The sequence below is a fragment of the Vicugna pacos genome, chromosome 14 (assembly GCF_048564905.1).
Source record: "Vicugna pacos chromosome 14, VicPac4, whole genome shotgun sequence".
In the NCBI taxonomy this organism is placed as follows: Eukaryota; Metazoa; Chordata; class Mammalia; order Artiodactyla; family Camelidae; genus Vicugna; species Vicugna pacos.
Window position 1 is genome coordinate 17,998,512 of NC_133000.1, and position 17,962 is coordinate 18,016,473.

At 40.8% G+C, this 17,962-nt stretch overlaps 1 protein-coding gene, 1 non-coding gene and 1 pseudogene across 2 annotated transcripts; 2 read left to right on the plus strand and 1 right to left on the minus strand.

The window, feature by feature from the left end:
• Positions 1-2,352: 2,352 nt before the first annotated feature.
• LOC116283388 (U4 spliceosomal RNA) lies at positions 2,353-2,473 on the minus strand (annotated as a pseudogene).
• Positions 2,474-13,728: 11,255 nt separating this feature from the next.
• On the plus strand, positions 13,729-17,399 carry TPT1 (tumor protein, translationally-controlled 1). The gene is made up of 6 exons (XM_006209434.4): positions 13,729-13,914; positions 14,182-14,255; positions 14,796-14,986; positions 15,337-15,442; positions 16,146-16,262; positions 17,186-17,399. The coding sequence occupies exons 1-6, from the start codon at positions 13,887-13,889 to the stop codon at positions 17,186-17,188; spliced, it is 519 nt and encodes a 172-aa protein (XP_006209496.1). The 5' UTR covers positions 13,729-13,886; the 3' UTR covers positions 17,189-17,399.
• On the plus strand, positions 16,985-17,112 carry LOC116283404 (small nucleolar RNA SNORA31). The gene has a single exon (XR_004193003.2). It is a non-coding gene; the product is annotated as a small nucleolar RNA SNORA31 (small nucleolar RNA).
• Positions 17,400-17,962: the final 563 nt, after the last annotated feature.

The following is a 17,962-nucleotide window of genomic DNA, read 5'->3' on the forward strand; positions in this document are numbered from 1 at the left end:
AGCTACCTCCCCTCTCATCCCACATGCATTCTCGTCTGAGATGTGGCCCCAGCTACTCTAACTTCACAGACATCCAGTCAGGGATCAAAGGGCATCTGTTTGCCGTGGGAATCGCCTCGCCTCAGTCTCTCCTTCTTCTCACCCACTTGGTGAGTTTGGAAGGACAAACTGGACATATGTGGTCTTCCCTCTTGGGACATGGTCTGCCCCTCTCTCCTCTATGCAGTGTGATTTATAGGCAAGTTGGCCTAATTTTGGAGTTAAGTATTAGGAAGTCTCTTTCTCACAGATAAAATCTCTAACCTTCGGCTGGGTCTTTGTCAGCAATAAAGGTGACATTTTGGTCTCCATCTGCTAACTTTTTGCTTTTATTTCCTAATCGATGTAGAACCCCAGTGAGGCAGAAGGACTTCATTACTGTGCCCCCTCAAAGACCCCAAGAGTTATCAGTGCCCCTAAAGACAGTTATCAAAGGTAGTCTAAACGTTATAAACTTTGAGCGTTGTCTTCAGACACTTGCGATATTCTTTAAAGACATGAATTGGTATTTTGATTGACTTTTATCTGAGTTAGGTGCTCATACAGGCAGCATTCTGACCTTCCCCTACAGTGAGGCTTCTGACACGATGGTAATTTGCATGTTCAGCCTCCCGTCTGCTCCACCTCTCCTTCATGGCAAGACTCTGTCCTGTTGGAGCAGTACATCTAGCAGTCTGCTGCCTGCCGCACACGGAGTAATTGCTCCATAAACATGTGCTGCATGAACAAATAAAAAATTAATACTACTCGAGTCTCCCCTGAAACTCAGGGGCTGATAAATTTTTTTTCCTCTTGGAAACCAACGGCCTTTGGGAAAACACTTTAACAAATCATCTTATAATAGAAGTGAGAGATCATGAATACAGGAGAAAGACGGTTACGCTGCCTCTGCCTGAGAAAACAAGAGGGATTTGTCTCTTCTTTTCTCCCTGATGAGGAAGGTGGGGAGCAGGGTCGAGAAGAGAAAACAGCCAGCAGGCTGGTCTGAGTTGGGGGACAAGAGAAGTCACAGTGGTTAGCTCAGGACAATTTAATAGGGATACCGCCAAGGGAGTGTATAGCTCAGTGGTAAAGCACATGCTTAGCATCCCTGAGGTCCTGGGTTCAGTCCCCAGTACCTCCATTAAAATAATAATAATTAAGTTTTAAAAAGCCTAATTACCTCCCCCCCACCAAAAAAACAGGCACACCCAGAGCTCAACCTGAAGTGTCAGTGTTTCAGTGCGTGGATGTAATGCACTCTCTTCCTTCCCATACTTTGTCAGTGACTCTAAGAATGTACACACGGGGAGAAATCTTGGGGAGGGCTCTGGATTTCCTCTGAGGGTATGTGCCAATCTTACATGGGTTTTATGTAAACAGGACCCCAGTGGACATCTGTGTTACAGGAACAATATGTGTGGTGGATTGCTTGAAGAATATTCTGTCCATTCTAGATCATAAAATAATTTTACCTTCGAATCAATTCAGATCTCAGAAAGCTGTGAGCCAGGATCCCTTTATTCTGCCGGCTAGTAGAATTGCTTCTACCGAGCGGAGTTTGAAGATGAGGCCTGCCTGGAAGGAGGCTATGAGAAACAACCCATGTGAATACCCACTACTAAATTTACCAGGGTGGTGTTTACTGAGGAGAACTCCTGGGAGAACTGCTCTGTGTGTCTCATTACTGGGATGCTAAAAAAAAGGGGGTTTCCTAGGAAAAAAGATTTTTTAATACAAAAATGATGGCGAATCTTATAACTAATTATATTCTCTCCCCTCCCTTTTTTGGTTGCTAAAAGCTCACGGCCAAATGTGCAGCCCACCTCTGACGACTGCGGAGCTCGATGACACTCGGGTTGATCCCATCCTCACCCGTGGTTTCATCTTATTGTCTTACTTTCATTTTCAGTTTGCACCAACTGCCTCATTCATTTTTAAAGGTGCTTTGTTCTACACAGAACTCTATAAGCCGCTATGAGTAATTTTTCAAGTAAGGAAAAGAAATGAATCTACTCTCCAAGGTGTATTATCTCTAATTCCCATGTCGGTGTGCTCTTCTCTTGAAAGAATGAAAAGCCGAAGATAAGCTATCTTCCTCCTGCAGCGTGTTGACAAGCCTTCAGCCACACCTCCTTCACTGCTCCCTAATAAATACTTGCTGCTGTTTTTAGCAAAATAATGTATGGGTCGGTTTTTTGGATGAAAATCATGGTGGCGCATGCGCGCGCGCGCACACGCACCCCTCCTATGCTTGTTAAGTCATCTGAAAACCCATTGCCTCCTGCTGCACAATTTGGAAACAGAAAACCCTTAGCTCTTCCCGGGTGTATATGCTTATTTCTGTAGCGCATTTTCAAGTCGTCACTGTGGGATATTGGGAAAAGTTTTCAATTAGCAGTTATCGTGCCTTGGATAAACCTCATTGGCTATCATACTGCCATTGCGCTAAGCTCTGAGGCACATTTTCATTATAAATCGACCATATATAATACAAATACTTCCCCCATACTTTATTTGTATTCTTATATTTGGTTTCAGAAATTAAATGTGAAATTATACGTGAAAACATTTTGTGCTATATATCATCACCATGAACACTAAAGTTCCCCTTGACCAGGCTTTTCCTCAGCCCCACTGCCTCCCAGAATTAGCCAGTTATCAGTTTGCTGCATATCCTAGACTGCTGTTGATGCTTTTGCAAATATATGCATGGATCTGTAGCGATGTACTGGTTATATTATGTGCGTCTGAGTGTTAAATGTACGGTATGCTGTACACGTCCTGCTCTTCTGCTGCTTGCATTTTCCCCTGAACAATACATCTTAGGGCACTTTTTCCACTTCAAGGGAAGAGCTCTTTTCTACGTTAAACTTATCCAAACAGCCTCCTCGAGCCTCTAGCTGCTGCTGTTCCATTTTTATCTTTCAGTCAACTGGCACTGCCAAAAACCTCAACTGCAGGTCATAAAGGGATTCAGAAAAGCTGATTCCACAAGCGTGACTATTTCAGGGTTGCTGTGCTGGAATATGGGGCCAAAACTATATTAGCTCATATTATTAGTCTTGATCTGAAGTCCATTCTTTGAACAATTATCGACTGGCTGTCTACTAGGCACTGAGGATACATTCACAAGCAAAAAAGGCAATCTCTACCTCTATGGTGCTTACATTGTCTTAGATGAGATAGAAGATGAAAAATAAATAAAAGAAATAGTCTGATGCTTGTCGATAAGTGCTACAGAGAAAAATTAGAGAGAAAAGAAGAATGGGGATTTCCAAGAGGAGATTAGCAATGACCATTTTAAACATGGTGGCCATGGAAGTCCTGCAGAGAGGGTGACAATATGACCCTTTAATTTGTATAGACAGTCAGGAGCTTCTCTTTTGCAAGAGAGAAAAGAGTTAAGTTAGACATTTTCAGCAATCTCTTTCTCATCACTCAGCCCTTCAAAGGTTGGCTCATCCTCCAAAACTTGACTGTTGAGCAATTCTCTTCTGAGGGGTCAGGATGGTCACACTGTCAGCTTGCAGACAACACGCCACCAAACAACTGAGCTGTTTCCTCTTTCTGGCTTCCTTTATGAGGCACTTGCACTTTTAAAAGGTATCAAATTGCTTCTCTTGACTATTACTTTGAAAAATCCTCTTATTAAAATCCCTTAAGACAGAGATTCTCAAACTTGACTGCATTCTGGCATACCTGAAGAGCTTGAAAAAGTCCTGATGCCTGTGTTCAACCCACAGAAATCCTTATTTCATTATCTGGAGAATGGCCTGGGCATCAGGAATTTTTTAAAAAGTTTTCCAAGTGATTCTAATGCACAGCCAGGGTGAGAACCACTGTTTTACAGGCCACTGGCCCTAGTGATGGTGTGTTAAACAGATGAGAATAGGTTTCCAACTGAAGTCCAATTCAGCCAGACACTAAGACTGGGATGAATTGTAATTAACCAGTTGCTACTACTACTAATTATTCCTTAATTCCTTGTACACAACGTTTGCAAAGTGCTTTCCAATACATTATCTGTTTTTGAAAATATCTACCGATTGTCCTTAATAATGTCCTTTAAAAGACACTGGAGTACTGTACTGGTAATGGTCAGTGTGGAGGCTGCTTGGCTGAAATGCCAATTCATCCCAGAAGATTTTTTTTTTAAATTCCAGTTTTACTTTGATATAATTGGCATACAGCACTATGTAAGTTTGAGGTATACAGTGTAATGATTTGACTTAACATATATCATGAAATGATTGCCCGTCAGTCTAGTGAACATCCATCATCTCATACAGATACAAAATAAAAGAAAAATATATTTTTCCTTGTGATGAGAACTCATGATTTACTCTGAATAGCTTTCACACATAACACACAGTAGTGATAACTGTATTCATCATGCTGTACATTACATCCCTATTACTTATTTATCTTATAACTAGAAGTTTGTACCTTTTGACTACCTTTATCCAATTCCCTCCCAACCTTCACCTCTGGTAACCACAAATGTGATCTCTTTTTCTATGAGTTTGTTTGTTTGTCTGTCTGTTTGTTGAGGTACAACTGACCCACAACACTATGTGAGTTCCTGGTGCACAATATAGTGATTCAATATTTCTATACATTTCAAAATGATCACCACTCAAAAGAATTTCTTGAGCAGCTCCTATGTGCCTCTTTGCACTCTAGAGTCATAAAGGTGACAATTAGGTCTCACATTTTTCTTGACATTAAATTTAAAGAGTCTGAATTAGTCAAATAACTTAAAATCGTCTCAAACTACAAATAATAGCTAGAAGAAGGAAAATGCATCATTAAATGCCTACCATATTCGTATACATTACAGCATTTTCTTATTTAGTACTCACAATTCTCAGTTTAGAGTTATTCTGTCAACAAGCTCAGGCTCAGAGAGGTTAAGTGACTTGTCTAAAGTTATGCAGCTGTAAGCTGCAAAACCAGAATGTTCTTCTAACTTTGAAACTAGTGCTCTTACCAGTGTGGATGGGAACTGCTGGCTACAGTTGTCTTCACATGTCTATGTTATGTCTGGGTTCCTCAGAAGGCATCATGTGTCTCAGGAAACTGCATTCATTGAGCTCAGAGTCCATAATGGGTCCTGAAGCCAGGCTCTTTCATCTTTAGCTGCGTGATCTTGGGAGGTCACTTAACCTCTCTGTGCCTCATTCTCTCATATACAAAATGAAGAAAACAATTAACTGGTCTGTCTCCCTCACATGGCTGTTTTGAAGAGTCAAAGGCAATAATGTACACAAAAGCCCGCTGTAAATTATAAAGTACCATCTAAGATAAAGATGATGATTAATTTTTGAATGTGAAATTATTTTATCCTTTTGTGAGTTAAAAAAATATATACATATGTATGTATGTACCTATGTATGTATCTACCTCTGGTTCCTGACACAGAGCTCCTAAATTCTTGTAAACAGGGGATGTTAGGAAAATATTTTGTTTTAATATTTAGTCTTTGACTTGGATCTGACACAGAGCTTCCAAGATCTTTGTAATTTTCTGAGTGATAGGAGGGTCTTCTGTGCTAATAAGATGACTTTTGGTGGGCTCCTGGATGGGGAATATGGCCTTCAGAAAGACCAAGCCATGATTAGAAACTTGGCACTTTAAGCCCCACTCCACATCCTCCAGGAAAAAGAGGCTGGAGATTGAGTCAATGATCTATCACACCTATGTGATGAAGCCTTCATAAAAATCCCCAAACTACAGGGTTTGGAGAGCTTCTGGGTGGGTGAACGCATCTATGTGCTAGGGGGCTGGCACACCCCAACTCCACAGGGACAGAAGCTCCTGCATTTGGGGCCCTTTCAGACCTTACCCTAAGGATCTCTTAATCAGTGTGTTCATTTGTACCCTTTAAAATATCTTTTAAAATAAGTCAGCAAGAGTAAGTAAATTGTTCCCCTGGGTTCCGTGAGCTGTTCTAGCAAGTGACTGAACCCAAGGAGGAGGGTCACGGGAACCAACGATTTGTAGCCAAATTGGATAGAAGCTGTGGGCAACCTGGGGACCTACTACTTGCAATTGGCACCTGAAGAGGGAGTGCATCTGAGTCTTGTGCACTGAGCTCTTAACTTGTGGGATCCAGGTAGTTAGTATCAGAATTGAACTGAAGTGTAGGACATCCAGCTGGTGTTGGAGAACTGGTCGGCATGGTGTCAAAAGTATTGTGTGTGAGGGTAAAGGAAAACACAGTTGTGTATTTCCCTAGACACCTTCACAGAATTGTGATGAGAAAGACTACTTGGAGCTCCACACAAAAACTACCAGGGCTTACAAAAGAATTCAGCAAGGTAGCAGGATACAAGATTAACATACAGAAATCAGTTGCATTTCTTTACACGAACAATGAAATAGAAGGAAAAGAAAGTAAATTAACAGTCTCTTTTAAGATCACATCCAAAACAATAAAATACTTGGGAATAAATCTGACCAAGGAGGTGAAAGACTTACACATGGAGAACTATAAAACATTGCTTAAGGAAATTAAAGATGACTTTAAGGAATGGAAAGATATTCCATGCTCTTGGATTAGAAGACTCAATATTGTTAAAATGGCCATTCTGCCCAAGGCAATCTGCAGATTTAATGTGATCCCTCTCAAATTACCCATGACATTTTTCACAGAACTAGAACAAATAATCCTACAATTTATATGGAATCACAAAAGACCCAGAATTGCCAAAGCTGTACTGAAGGAAAAGAATGAAGCTGGAGGAATAACCCCCCCAGACTTCAGACAATACTATAGAACTATAGTAATCAAAACAGCATGGTACTGGCACAAAAACAGACATATGGATCAATGGAACAGAATAGAGCCCAGAAATAAACCCACGCACTTACAGTCAACCAGTCTTTGACAAAGGAGGCAAGAATATACAATGGAGAAAAGACAGTCTCTTCAGCAAGTGGTGTTGGGAAAACTGTAAATCAATGAAGTTAGAACACTCCTTCACACCATACAAAAAAATAAACTCAAAAAGGCTTAAAGACTTATAAGACAAGACACAATAAACCTCCTAGAAGAAAACATAGGCAAAACATTCTCTGATATAAACCTTAGCAATGTTCTTCTAGGGAAGTCTACTCAAGCAATAGAAATAAAAGCAAAAATAAACAAATGGGACCTAATCAAACTTATAAGTTTTTGCATAGCAAAGGAAACCATAAGTAAAACAAAATGACAACATACAGAATGGGAGAAAATATTTGCAAATGATGTGACTGACAAAGGTTTAATTTCTAGAATATATAAACACCTCATACAACTTAATAACAACAAAAAAAGAAATACCCTAATCCAAAAATGGGCAGAAGACCTAAACAAGCAATTCTCCAATGAAGACATACAAATGGCCAATAGACACATGAAAAAATTCTCAATATCGCTAATTATCAGAGAAATGTAAATCAAAACTACAATGAGGTATCACCTCACACCACTCAGAATGGCCATCATTAAAAAGTCCACGAACGATAAATGGTGGGGAGGATGTGGAGAAAAGGGAACCCTCCTACAGTGTTGGTGGGAATGTAGTTTGGTGTAGCCATTATGGAAAACAGTATGGAGATTCCTCAAAAAATTAAAAATAGACTTACCATATGATCCAGCAATCCCACTCCTGGGCATATATCTGGAGGAAGCTCTAATTCAAAAAGACACATGCACCCCAATGTTCCTAGCAGCACCATTTACAATAGCCAAGACACGGAAGCAACCTAAATGTCCATCAACAGATGACTGGATAAAGAAGCTGTGGTATATTTACACAATGGAATACAACTCAGCCATAGAAAAGAATAAAATAATGCCATGTACAGCAACCTGGATGGACCTGGAGATTGTCACTTATGTGAAGTAAGCCAGAAAGAGAAAGAAAATACCATGTATCACTCACATGTGGAATCCCCCCACCCAAAAAAAAAAGAAAAAGAAAAAGAAATAAGAAAACAGAAGACACTAATGAACTTATCTACAAAACAGACTTGCAGACATAGTAAACAATTTTATGATTACCTGGGGAAAGGGAGTGGGAAGGGATAAATTTAGGAGTTTGATATCTGCAAAGGTTAATCACTATATATAAAAATAGATAAAAAACAAATTTCTTCTGTATAGCATAGGGAACTATATTCAATATCTTGTAATAACCTTTAATGAAAAAGAATATATGTATATAGATATGCATGACTGGGACATTATGCTGTACACCAGAAATGGACACATTGTAACTGTATACTCCAATTTTTAAAAAAGGAAAAAAAAGACTACTTGGAAGTATATTTCCTCATTAACAAGGAACTATTTGTTTCAAATCTAATTCTCATCATTTTGAGACAGTTTTGAGGATGGTATTAACCTCCATAATTATACTAAAGGATTTACAATATAGGGTTGGACAAAAATGGGCCAGTAAAAAGTTACATACTCATGTTCATATATATCTCTATAAACATATTTATATTATATATGTATAGGAATACCATATTTATTTTTATTTTTATAGGTATATTTCAATTTTATATAATATATATTTATATTTTATATAATATGTATTTCAGGTTACATATTTTAAATACATATATAGTTATGCTTATTATTTATATTATAGTACATCATATATATTCCTATATACATTTCTATAATTTTAGTTCCTAGGCTTTTGAATATATTTTTACACATCTGATATTTCAAATAGAATTAAAACTTCACTCAAAAAGCAGTTCTAAATTACTATGCCTTACTGTGCCCTATGGGATCTAAAGAAAAAATTACTTCCTTTTCATAATTAACATTCCAGTGACCCCAGCTAAGGCAGCCTTGAAAAATAATTGTTGCCATGCCAACAGCCTAATGAAAGGTCTACCATTATTTTCTTCCCTGTTTGTCTCAACTATGTGATAAATTTCAAAGATGAATTAGACCAATTAAATACAGCCTCCAAAACATCCTGTTTTGAATTTTCACTTTTTATTCATTGCTGCCCATATCCTAAATACAAGTGTTGTATTAATTCATTCCAGAAAGCTTTAATTCTGGTGTCAGTATTCAAAGCATCTAGCTATATTCAAGCATTTATTCATTTGCTTGTTCAACCAAAAGTACTCAGTTGGGAGCCAGAAGTCCATAAAGCTGGATCACTCCCCTCTGCTATCCACTGGCTGTGTGTCCTTGGGCAAACCACCCACTCTATCTGTGTCAAGTATGAAAATACAGGTAGTAACCCAAACTAAAAAGTTTTTTAAAAGATCCAAAGCAAAAATGAGAAAAATAAGGACAATGTAATGAATTTTTCAAAAAACTAAATGTATTAAATTAGAGGGCTACTCAATTATTTAGAGATTATGTTCTTTCATTCATGAAATGGCAATGGTAGACCATAGTTGTGGTTGTATTTTTGATGTCTTCAATGGCAAAATTATACCAGGATTCAAATTTTTTGGAAATGTTACTGGTGCATAAAATCCCAACATTTGGAAGCACTGAACTATAATATTTTAGTTTAATTATACAAGTAATGCATACATATATTAAAGATTCAAAGAATCCTACTGGGTATAAAATTAAAAATAAAATTCTCACTTTTTTCTCCTCATTAACCTCCATCACAATTCCCATAGTAATCACTACTAATAATACACTAGAAAACATATGAAAAATTTTTATACATATGCAAACAGATTATTTACTTTTCCTAAAAAGGATACTTATATTATTTATACTCCTCTATACCTTGCTTTGTTCTCATAGTGAGATTTAATTACCTTCAGGCCCTTTATTTCAAAATCTTAAATTTACTTTGATATCCTAAAATTGTATTGGGTCCCTACTATGTGCTGAATTCCACGACTGTTATGGGGAGGGGTGGGAAGACAGGCAGGATGCACCAGGAAAGGAGAGGTCATGTAGAAAAGAAGAGTAAGTCAGCCAACAAGTCAGCAATCTGGAAGGGAGACAAAATGAGTATGGAAATAATGCTAATATTTATTCATTCATTCATTCACTCATTCATTCACAATGACAAAGTGCTTATACATCCAACGGTAATTCTGTGAGGCAAGATGCAGAAACGGAGGGAAAAGGTAGCCACTATTTCACAGTCATTAAATTTTCCTCAGACTCAATTCTGTACTCTTTCTCCCTCCAGGTGTCACAGAACACAGAAGTGCCAATACAGCTGTGACTGAGACTGCTCATTCTTCTAACTCCCTAGCCATTTTCTACCCAGAATCAAGACTATTTCCTAGCCACCCTTGGCACTGATAGCTCTGTGATGAGGTTCTGGAAAAAAAAGAAGTGATGGGGGTAGGGTATAGCTCAGTGGTGGAGCATGTGCTTAGCATGTACGAAGTCCTGGGTTAAAGCCCCAGTACCTCCATTGACAAACAAATAAATAAACCTAATCACCTGCCCCCACTCCCCCAAACAGTGATATGTGCAACTGCTGGGTTGGGCCCCAAAGGGAGGAGTAGGCCCTCCAATTTCTGCCTTTTTCCCCCCCTCCAACTTCTGCTTATCCCTTTCTTACTGGAAAATAGATATGGTTGTGGTTACCTGGGTGGGTGTTGGTGGGGAGGGTGGAAGGACCTCTGGAAGAAGATAAAGGAGGATAAAGTAGACTTCAATTTTATCTGTACTGTTTTTTCATTAAAAAAAACTTGAAGTAAATATGATAAATGTTAGCACTTATACATTGCAATTAGTGGGTACCTGAACATTAAAAAAATTTTTTTTGTGCACCTGTCTTCCAATTTTTGGATGTATAATTTAAAAATAAATTATATCATCAGTTGCAATCTATAATAATTTTAGATGGCATTTTAGATGAATAGCTACTGATACGGGAAAATATTCATAATAAATGAAAAACACCTGAACAATCTTCCTTCCCCTCTTCCAGCTGCCTGCACGATGGATGTGATGATTGGAATTCTAGCACTTATTGTAGACAACATGGATGATGGAGAAGAAAGGAAGATCCTGGGTCTGCAATTCCCATGAATCCACAGTATCATAGCTTCAGTCTGACTGCATCCCCTTGAATTTCTTTTTATAAGAGAAAATAAACCCTTATGTGCTTAAGCCATGTAGTCAATCCCTAACTGATGAAATGGTGAGCCCTCCTGAGCTGCTATTCTCTTGTGAGGACTTAGGTGAAGAGATTAGAAGACATTGAGAAGACATTGTCTTTGAAATCTCTTTAATTGCAAGAGACACCAAGTCATATTCAGCTGTAAAATTTAGGACAATCTGAGATTTTGTTAGAAATCACTGCTTTGCAAGGAATGAAGTGTAATAAAAACATTCAAATAATGCCTAAGTAAAAGCCAATCAGCTTAGATAAAAGCCAAATCCTTGCAATTTTGTTGGTGGCTTGCAACTAGTGACTAATTTTCTCTTAATTATTTGTATTACTGATGTTCTAAGTAGCTATTTTCAAGGTACAGCACAGACTTTCTAGATCACAGGATGGAGTTTACAAAATATCCTGAATTCAAATCAGATTTTCCTAAGATTTTATTTTTTAGGATGTCTAGTCACAGAATTGACATGATCTACCAAATATGAACCTGAGATAGAAATCTTTAAAGGACGTAAGTTGACTTCTTTCAGGGATCCACTATTTTGTGTGTTGTGATTAAATAGAAGTACAATATGTATTAACTAAATCCCTCAAATATTCCCAAATAAGAGAGGGTTAATGGAACAATTCCGGGAGCATTTTGTAATGTAATAAAATTTGGGAAAAATCATGAATCCAAATTCAACTAATTACTGATAACCTATTGAGCATCCTAGGCATTTTTTGTTGTTGCTGTTCTCTTATTTAACTCCCTAAAACTCCTTTAACTTACCAAAATTCTATTTTATACTTAGGCTTAGGGAGGCTGACTTTCCCAAGGTCACAGGACTAGTCCCACATAAAGCCAAGATTTCAACCTAAGGTGCTTTGAGTCTAATTTCTGTACTCTTTTACACTGTGGTTGTTTTACAAAACTTGAAAAAAGTTTTTAATTGAACATAAAACTGGTGTAGAGGGAGTCATGTTTAACAGCACTGTTTGGGTGATGGGAGTATATCTGAAAAATCCTAAAGTGTTAAAACTAAGGAAGATAATTAATTGTGACATACTGGGATAATTTGTTTCACTCACACATCCCAGAACTATTCAAGAGGTTTAAGTTATCCTTCACAGACCATCTGTCAGAAGATGTCCATTTATCTTCAGAGCCCCTTCATCCTAGCGTTCTCCAGTTACCCAACGTCCTCCGGGTTGCCCAGTGCAGCCCCAGACCCCACCTTTCCAGGAGGTTCCTATTTCCTAGCTCTTTTCCATTTTGACTCCATCATCTCAACTCACTGTCTTGTGCCCTCTGGTACTCTGTAGAATGGTTTATTGTTGTATTTGGGGGAAACTGTTAACGTGTTATAATTGCCTGATTCTTTGATTTACTAGAACGAAATTTTCTGTGAGGGTAGGACAGGATTTAACTTGTTCACACTTAGGACCTCTGCAAAACCCGGTGCTAGGGACACAGCAGAGCACAAATCTATTTGTGGAAGAGAACAAGCTCTCTGGTTTCACACTGGCGTATGTCTGCCTTAAACCAAAGATTTGACTAACTAGAGAAACTGGGCTTTTTGTAGAACCTAGTAATTGAGTCTAAAGTCCAAATAAAACTTGGGCAGGTGGGAAGCTCCCTTTTTTTTACGTTTAACCCTCTAACACCTGGGATAGAATTTCGACTTCATCTTAAGTGACACCATATTGTTTTATTTCAAAGGATCTAATTCAAGACCAAGTGCAAAACAGAAAGGAGAAGATTCTTCAGCTGTCTCAGGAACAGCAAGCTTTCAAACACAGGACCAAAGTGACAGGTGGAAAAGCTCTGCAAGGTCCCGCGATACCGTCCTTCCTCAATTCCCTTCTCACAGGCTCTACGACACCCACGATTATTCCCAGGGGGGCGGCGGGGCGACCCGGATCCCACAGTCCGGACTCAGCTCTGGCCCACAAAGGCGTCCGAAAACTCGAGGTGGGGCCGTCCTGGGGCAAATGCTGCGAAGTTGTACGAGACCCTCGGAGATCACAGAGGCTGGTCACAAGCCCAGTCCCCTGCCCTCATCCTCTTGGACAGCCTCGCGGTTTCCCAAGACCTCAAAGGCTAGACCCTCGGTTAACGCAAAGCCCTTCAAAAGAGCTAACATCTTTGCTCCCAGAAATGGGTGGGAGCCGCGCGGGGAGAGGCCTGAGGCGGAAACTTGAAGAGATTTCATCTAAGCCCCACCCAGGCCCAGCACCTGGGCGGCCCTGTAGCGTAGGGAGGGGCAGAGCCCCTGGCGCCGCTTCCACCACTCCTGGCCCCGGAGAACCCCCCTACTCCCTCCCTCTAGCGCTCCTCCCCACCATTCCCTCCCCTAAGTTCTCTGCTATTTCCCTGTGCCCCCGCCCCCGCCCCCACGGTCATTTTCTCTCTCCTCCCCTCCCTACCTCTCTCCCAGCCCCTCGCTCCGCCGCCCCCGCGAGCCCTGCGGAACGCGCGACATTGTGTCCCGGGGCCAAGTGCCCGGATGCTCGCCTCCCCTCCCCCTGGCCCGCGCTGTGGCCCCGCCCCCCGCGCTGCTCTGCGTGCCACGTCACCGCTTACGGCACTTCCGGAGGCGCAGCGGGCGATGACGTAGAGGGACGTGCCCTCTATATGAGGTTGGGGAGCGGCAGAGTCGGCCTTTTCCGCCCGCTCCCCCCTCCCCCCGAGCGCCGCTCCGGCCGCACCGCGCTCGCTCCGAGCTCCAGCTAAGCTAGAGCCGCTGTCGTGTCCCTCCAGCCGCCATCATGATCATCTACCGGGACCTCATCAGCCGTGAGTCGGGACTGCACTCCCCTTACTGCCGCGCGCAAGGGATTGAGGTGCGGGTGGGGCGGGGAGACCGCAGACGCCGCTGTCTTGGGCCTGGAAGATGCCAGCGCCTTTCCGGGAGCGAGGAGGGTCTGTGTCTGGGGCGCGCGCCGGGGTCTCGAGCACCCGGGAAGGGGCGGGGGCCGCGTGCGGCTGGCCGGGCGGCACGGGGAATGGCGCCGGCTCGGGCCTCTGGCGCTCGGTGACGGCCGGGTCTGTGTCTCCGAGCAGATGATGAGATGTTCTCCGACATCTACAAGATCCGGGAGGTCGCGGACGGGCTGTGTCTGGAGGTGGAGGGGAAGGTGAGTTCGCCGGGCCGCGGCGCGGGGGAGGCAAGGCCGGGCAGGCTCGGGTTTCCGCCGCTCCCCCGCCCGAGGTTGTGCAATCCTCCCCGTTGCCTCCTGGCGGAGGACACGCTCTTTCCGGGCTCGGGTTTTTCTAGAAAAGTGGAGGCGGAGCTGAGCCTGGAAATAGGTCCGCCGCTTCGGCACCCATCCTCCTCCCAGGCGCTCCCGGGCATGTCTTCGGTTTGGGAGCCCCAAGTCCTTCAACGTTAGCCCTATTCCTACTTATTCATCCACTCTACAGCCCACACAACTTGGACTGGGTTGTAAATGATCCTCATTCTTTTTGGTCAATAAAGAATTCCTGTTCAGTTACGGTGTTGCATGAAATCGAGGGGTCATACGTTTTTGCCTCATAGTGATGTTTTCCTCGTTTTCAACAAGAACCAGGAATGTTTGGTGGAAGGATGATGGGCATGAGCTGCCGGCGTAGGCTTTTTGGATGCGTTTATGGTGAGGTCAAGGATGTGTTTGTAGCTAAACTTTCTCTTAATGCAGATGGTCAGTAGGACAGAGGGTAACATTGATGACTCGCTCATTGGTGGAAATGCCTCCGCTGAAGGCCCCGAGGGCGAAGGTACCGAAAGCACAGTAATCACTGGTGTCGATATTGTCATGAACCATCACTTGCAGGAAACCAGCTTCACAAAAGAAGCCTACAAGAAGTACATCAAAGATTACATGAAGTCGTAAGTTACCGGCACACCCAGTTGATGTCTGGAATCCTATAGGATTTTAGGAATTGGCTAATTTTGAGATTTTAGGAGCAGGCATGCTTGTCAAAGGCCTTTAGGTAACATAAGGTGAGCATACTGGAGCATGCGCTCTGCTTTTACCGTTTTAGACTAGTACTTTGGAAATGTGAAATTCAAAACTGAACAGTCTTGAAACATCTCTGTGAGCTAGTAGTTCCTTGATTGTGCCATGTTATTTTGCTCAGTGACAGCTAGTTGCCCATTTCAGTTTGGAGTTTTTACTAATGAGAATTCATTTTGCTCAGAATTCAACAACTTAACCTATCGATGAAATATTGTTTTAGAATCAAAGGGAAACTTGAAGAACAGAGACCAGAAAGAGTAAAACCTTTTATGACAGGGGCTGCAGAACAAATCAAGCACATCCTTGCTAATTTCAAAAACTATCAGGTAAATATTTGGATCAAAGGATTGTACAGTTTTAACTGAGAACAAAAAGGAGTTACTTGATGAATCTATGATGTATTTAAATTGTGGTTGATTTCTCAGGCTTTTGAGCAGTTTAAATACTTGTTTAACTGTTTCCAGATCTTGTCTTCTGAGTGCAGCATCTTAACCTTACTCACTTCCTGGATGACATTTCTCAGTTCTTTTTCTTGAATTGCTTGTTAAACCTCTAAATCGTCTTCAGTTTTCTTTTTACAACTCAGTGTGTCTCATTGCCACTGGAGTTTTCTGATCTGATTTTGTCCTATTGAGAAACCTAAATGACTTTCCTTCACAACCTGGCTCTTTAATTTTTCAGTGTTCACATTCTCTGGCCATAAGATGACTTTCCTCATGATGTGCTCTCTCTCATTGCTAGCCTTTTGTTCCCTGTGCTTGACTATGTAAACAGGCTTGTTTGTAGGGTTTGGAATTGGATATGTGGGGTTGAGAGTTTGTTTCCAGAAAGCCTAAAGTGTTCCTGGATTGCTCTTTACTCATATTTTGGTTTTTAGTACTTTGAACTTTTTTTCTCTTAGTCATCAGCCTTTAGTTGCTGAAAAGTCTCTTGATTAGTGAGTGGTGTTCTGAATCATCATTTGATCTATTGTTTTGATACGACATATCTGTGTATAACCTAATTCTGGGTATTTGTTTGCTTCCTAAGTTCTTTATTGGTGAAAACATGAATCCAGATGGCATGGTGGCTTTGCTGGACTACCGTGAGGATGGTGTGACCCCATATATGATTTTCTTTAAGGATGGTTTAGAAATGGAAAAATGTGTAAGTATAAAGTGGGTTGAAACCAGTTATGTAAAAATAGAGATATCCTAGGCATAATTCTCCTTGTTTCATGCCACGGGGATATAGAATGTATGCTACAGCAGTCCTCTCAAACTGAGGGTCTGTGTCTTGTTTCTCTCCTGGGATCTAAGGAGGGTTTAACATGTAAAAGATATTTGTGGTACAGAAAGGCTTAGAGGCTTTATCTACAGAAAACTTCCTGCTGATGACATATGAAGCATTGCTTAAATACTGAGCTAGAGATCAGAGAACACCCTGTGTTGGTCTTCCCCATAAATGGCCAGTTGAAATCAGACTGGCTTTCCCTATTTTGCCAAACATACATGAGTATTAAAATGTTTTTCTAAGGAAACTTCTCATTTATTGATAATTGGCAGCTGGTCATTAAAAACCTTGATGTTACTTTTAGTGAGTACAGAGCAGGCTGCTGAACCTGTATGAAAATTGTTTTAGAGAAATTACATGCAGGGGGTTGCTGGAGGCAGTACTGAAATGAAAGCATTCATTATTGTAGCTTTCAGAGAATTCCATGTAAATTAGAGGAATAAATAAGATAAACTTAAGGCTACACTAAACAGGATTGAGCAGCAATGAAAATGTTCAGTACAGTACAGATTATTTGCTGTGGGGATTATTCAAAGGGTATGAGATTTTTGTTAGTGGACCAAAGTGTATGAGTATCTGATTTGGTCAGGATGGTTCTGCATCCACTGATAGACCTTGAACAGTCTGCTGTTGTTCTTTTGGTTTGCACTAGGATGCGAAAGAAAAGTCCCTGCGCTTTCTGTCTGTCTTTGTGGCAGCCCAGATTGAATAGGGGAATACACCTGTAGCCTAAAAATGTTAAATACTTTCTTTCATATTGGAAAAAGATATTAATAGAATCTTCCTTGTTTTTACAGTAACAAATTTGGCTGTTACTTTGGATCTATCACCTGTCGTCATAACTGGCTGGCCACTGCTTTCATCCACACAACACCAGGACTTAAAAGACAAATGGAACTGATGCCATCTTGAGCTTCATTTATTTTGATGTTGATTTATTTGGAGCGGAGGCATTGTTTTTGAGAAAAAAACATGTGTAGGTTGTCTAAAAATAAAATGCATTTAAATTCATCTGAGAGAATGCCTCTTAGTTTAATACATATCTAACTCCATCCTGTGTAGTGTTCCTGGAGAAGCTAGACCCGGGTGTTAGACCACTACTAGAAAGCATAAGACTGTCTTCAGATAACTTCTGCAGTGAAAACTACTTCGGGACTTGGAAATACAAACAAGAATCAAAAGTAATTGAGTTGAAGTAAAGGGAAAGACCATGCTCATAGCAGTGCCAACACTTGAAGTGGATTCCTTACACATTTCATCACCTACAAACGGAAGTAGTTAACTCTGGAAGAGATTACTGAAAGAATAAAAAGAGACTAATACAGTTGGAAGCAAACTATTGTCTGAGCTTATTTATAAAGCAAAGTAGAGAAAGCAAGTCCTAGAGAAATCTAGGTATCTCCTGGAAGTGCTTGTGTTAAACTCCATGGAAAAGGGATGGCAAACTGGCTTGCCCTACCACCTGTTTCTATATGATTTTAAGGTGGTACTTAAAATTTTCAGTGGTTGAGGGGAAAAAGATCAAAACAGCTTATGGGATATGAAAAAGATTGAAGCTAAATTTGTGTCTAGTT

What these genes read in the sequence shown, in the direction of transcription:
- TPT1 (XM_006209434.4), top strand. Translation starts at nt 13,887, where the DNA reads ATGATCATCTACCGGGACCTCATCAGCC. An exon ending in GTCTGGAGGTGGAGGGGAAG is followed by an intron (nt 14,256 to 14,795) that starts GTGAGTTCGCCG and finishes CTCTTAATGCAG; the next exon opens with ATGGTCAGTAGGACAGAGGG. An exon ending in CTAATTTCAAAAACTATCAG is followed by an intron (nt 15,443 to 16,145) that starts GTAAATATTTGG and finishes TTGCTTCCTAAG; the next exon opens with TTCTTTATTGGTGAAAACAT.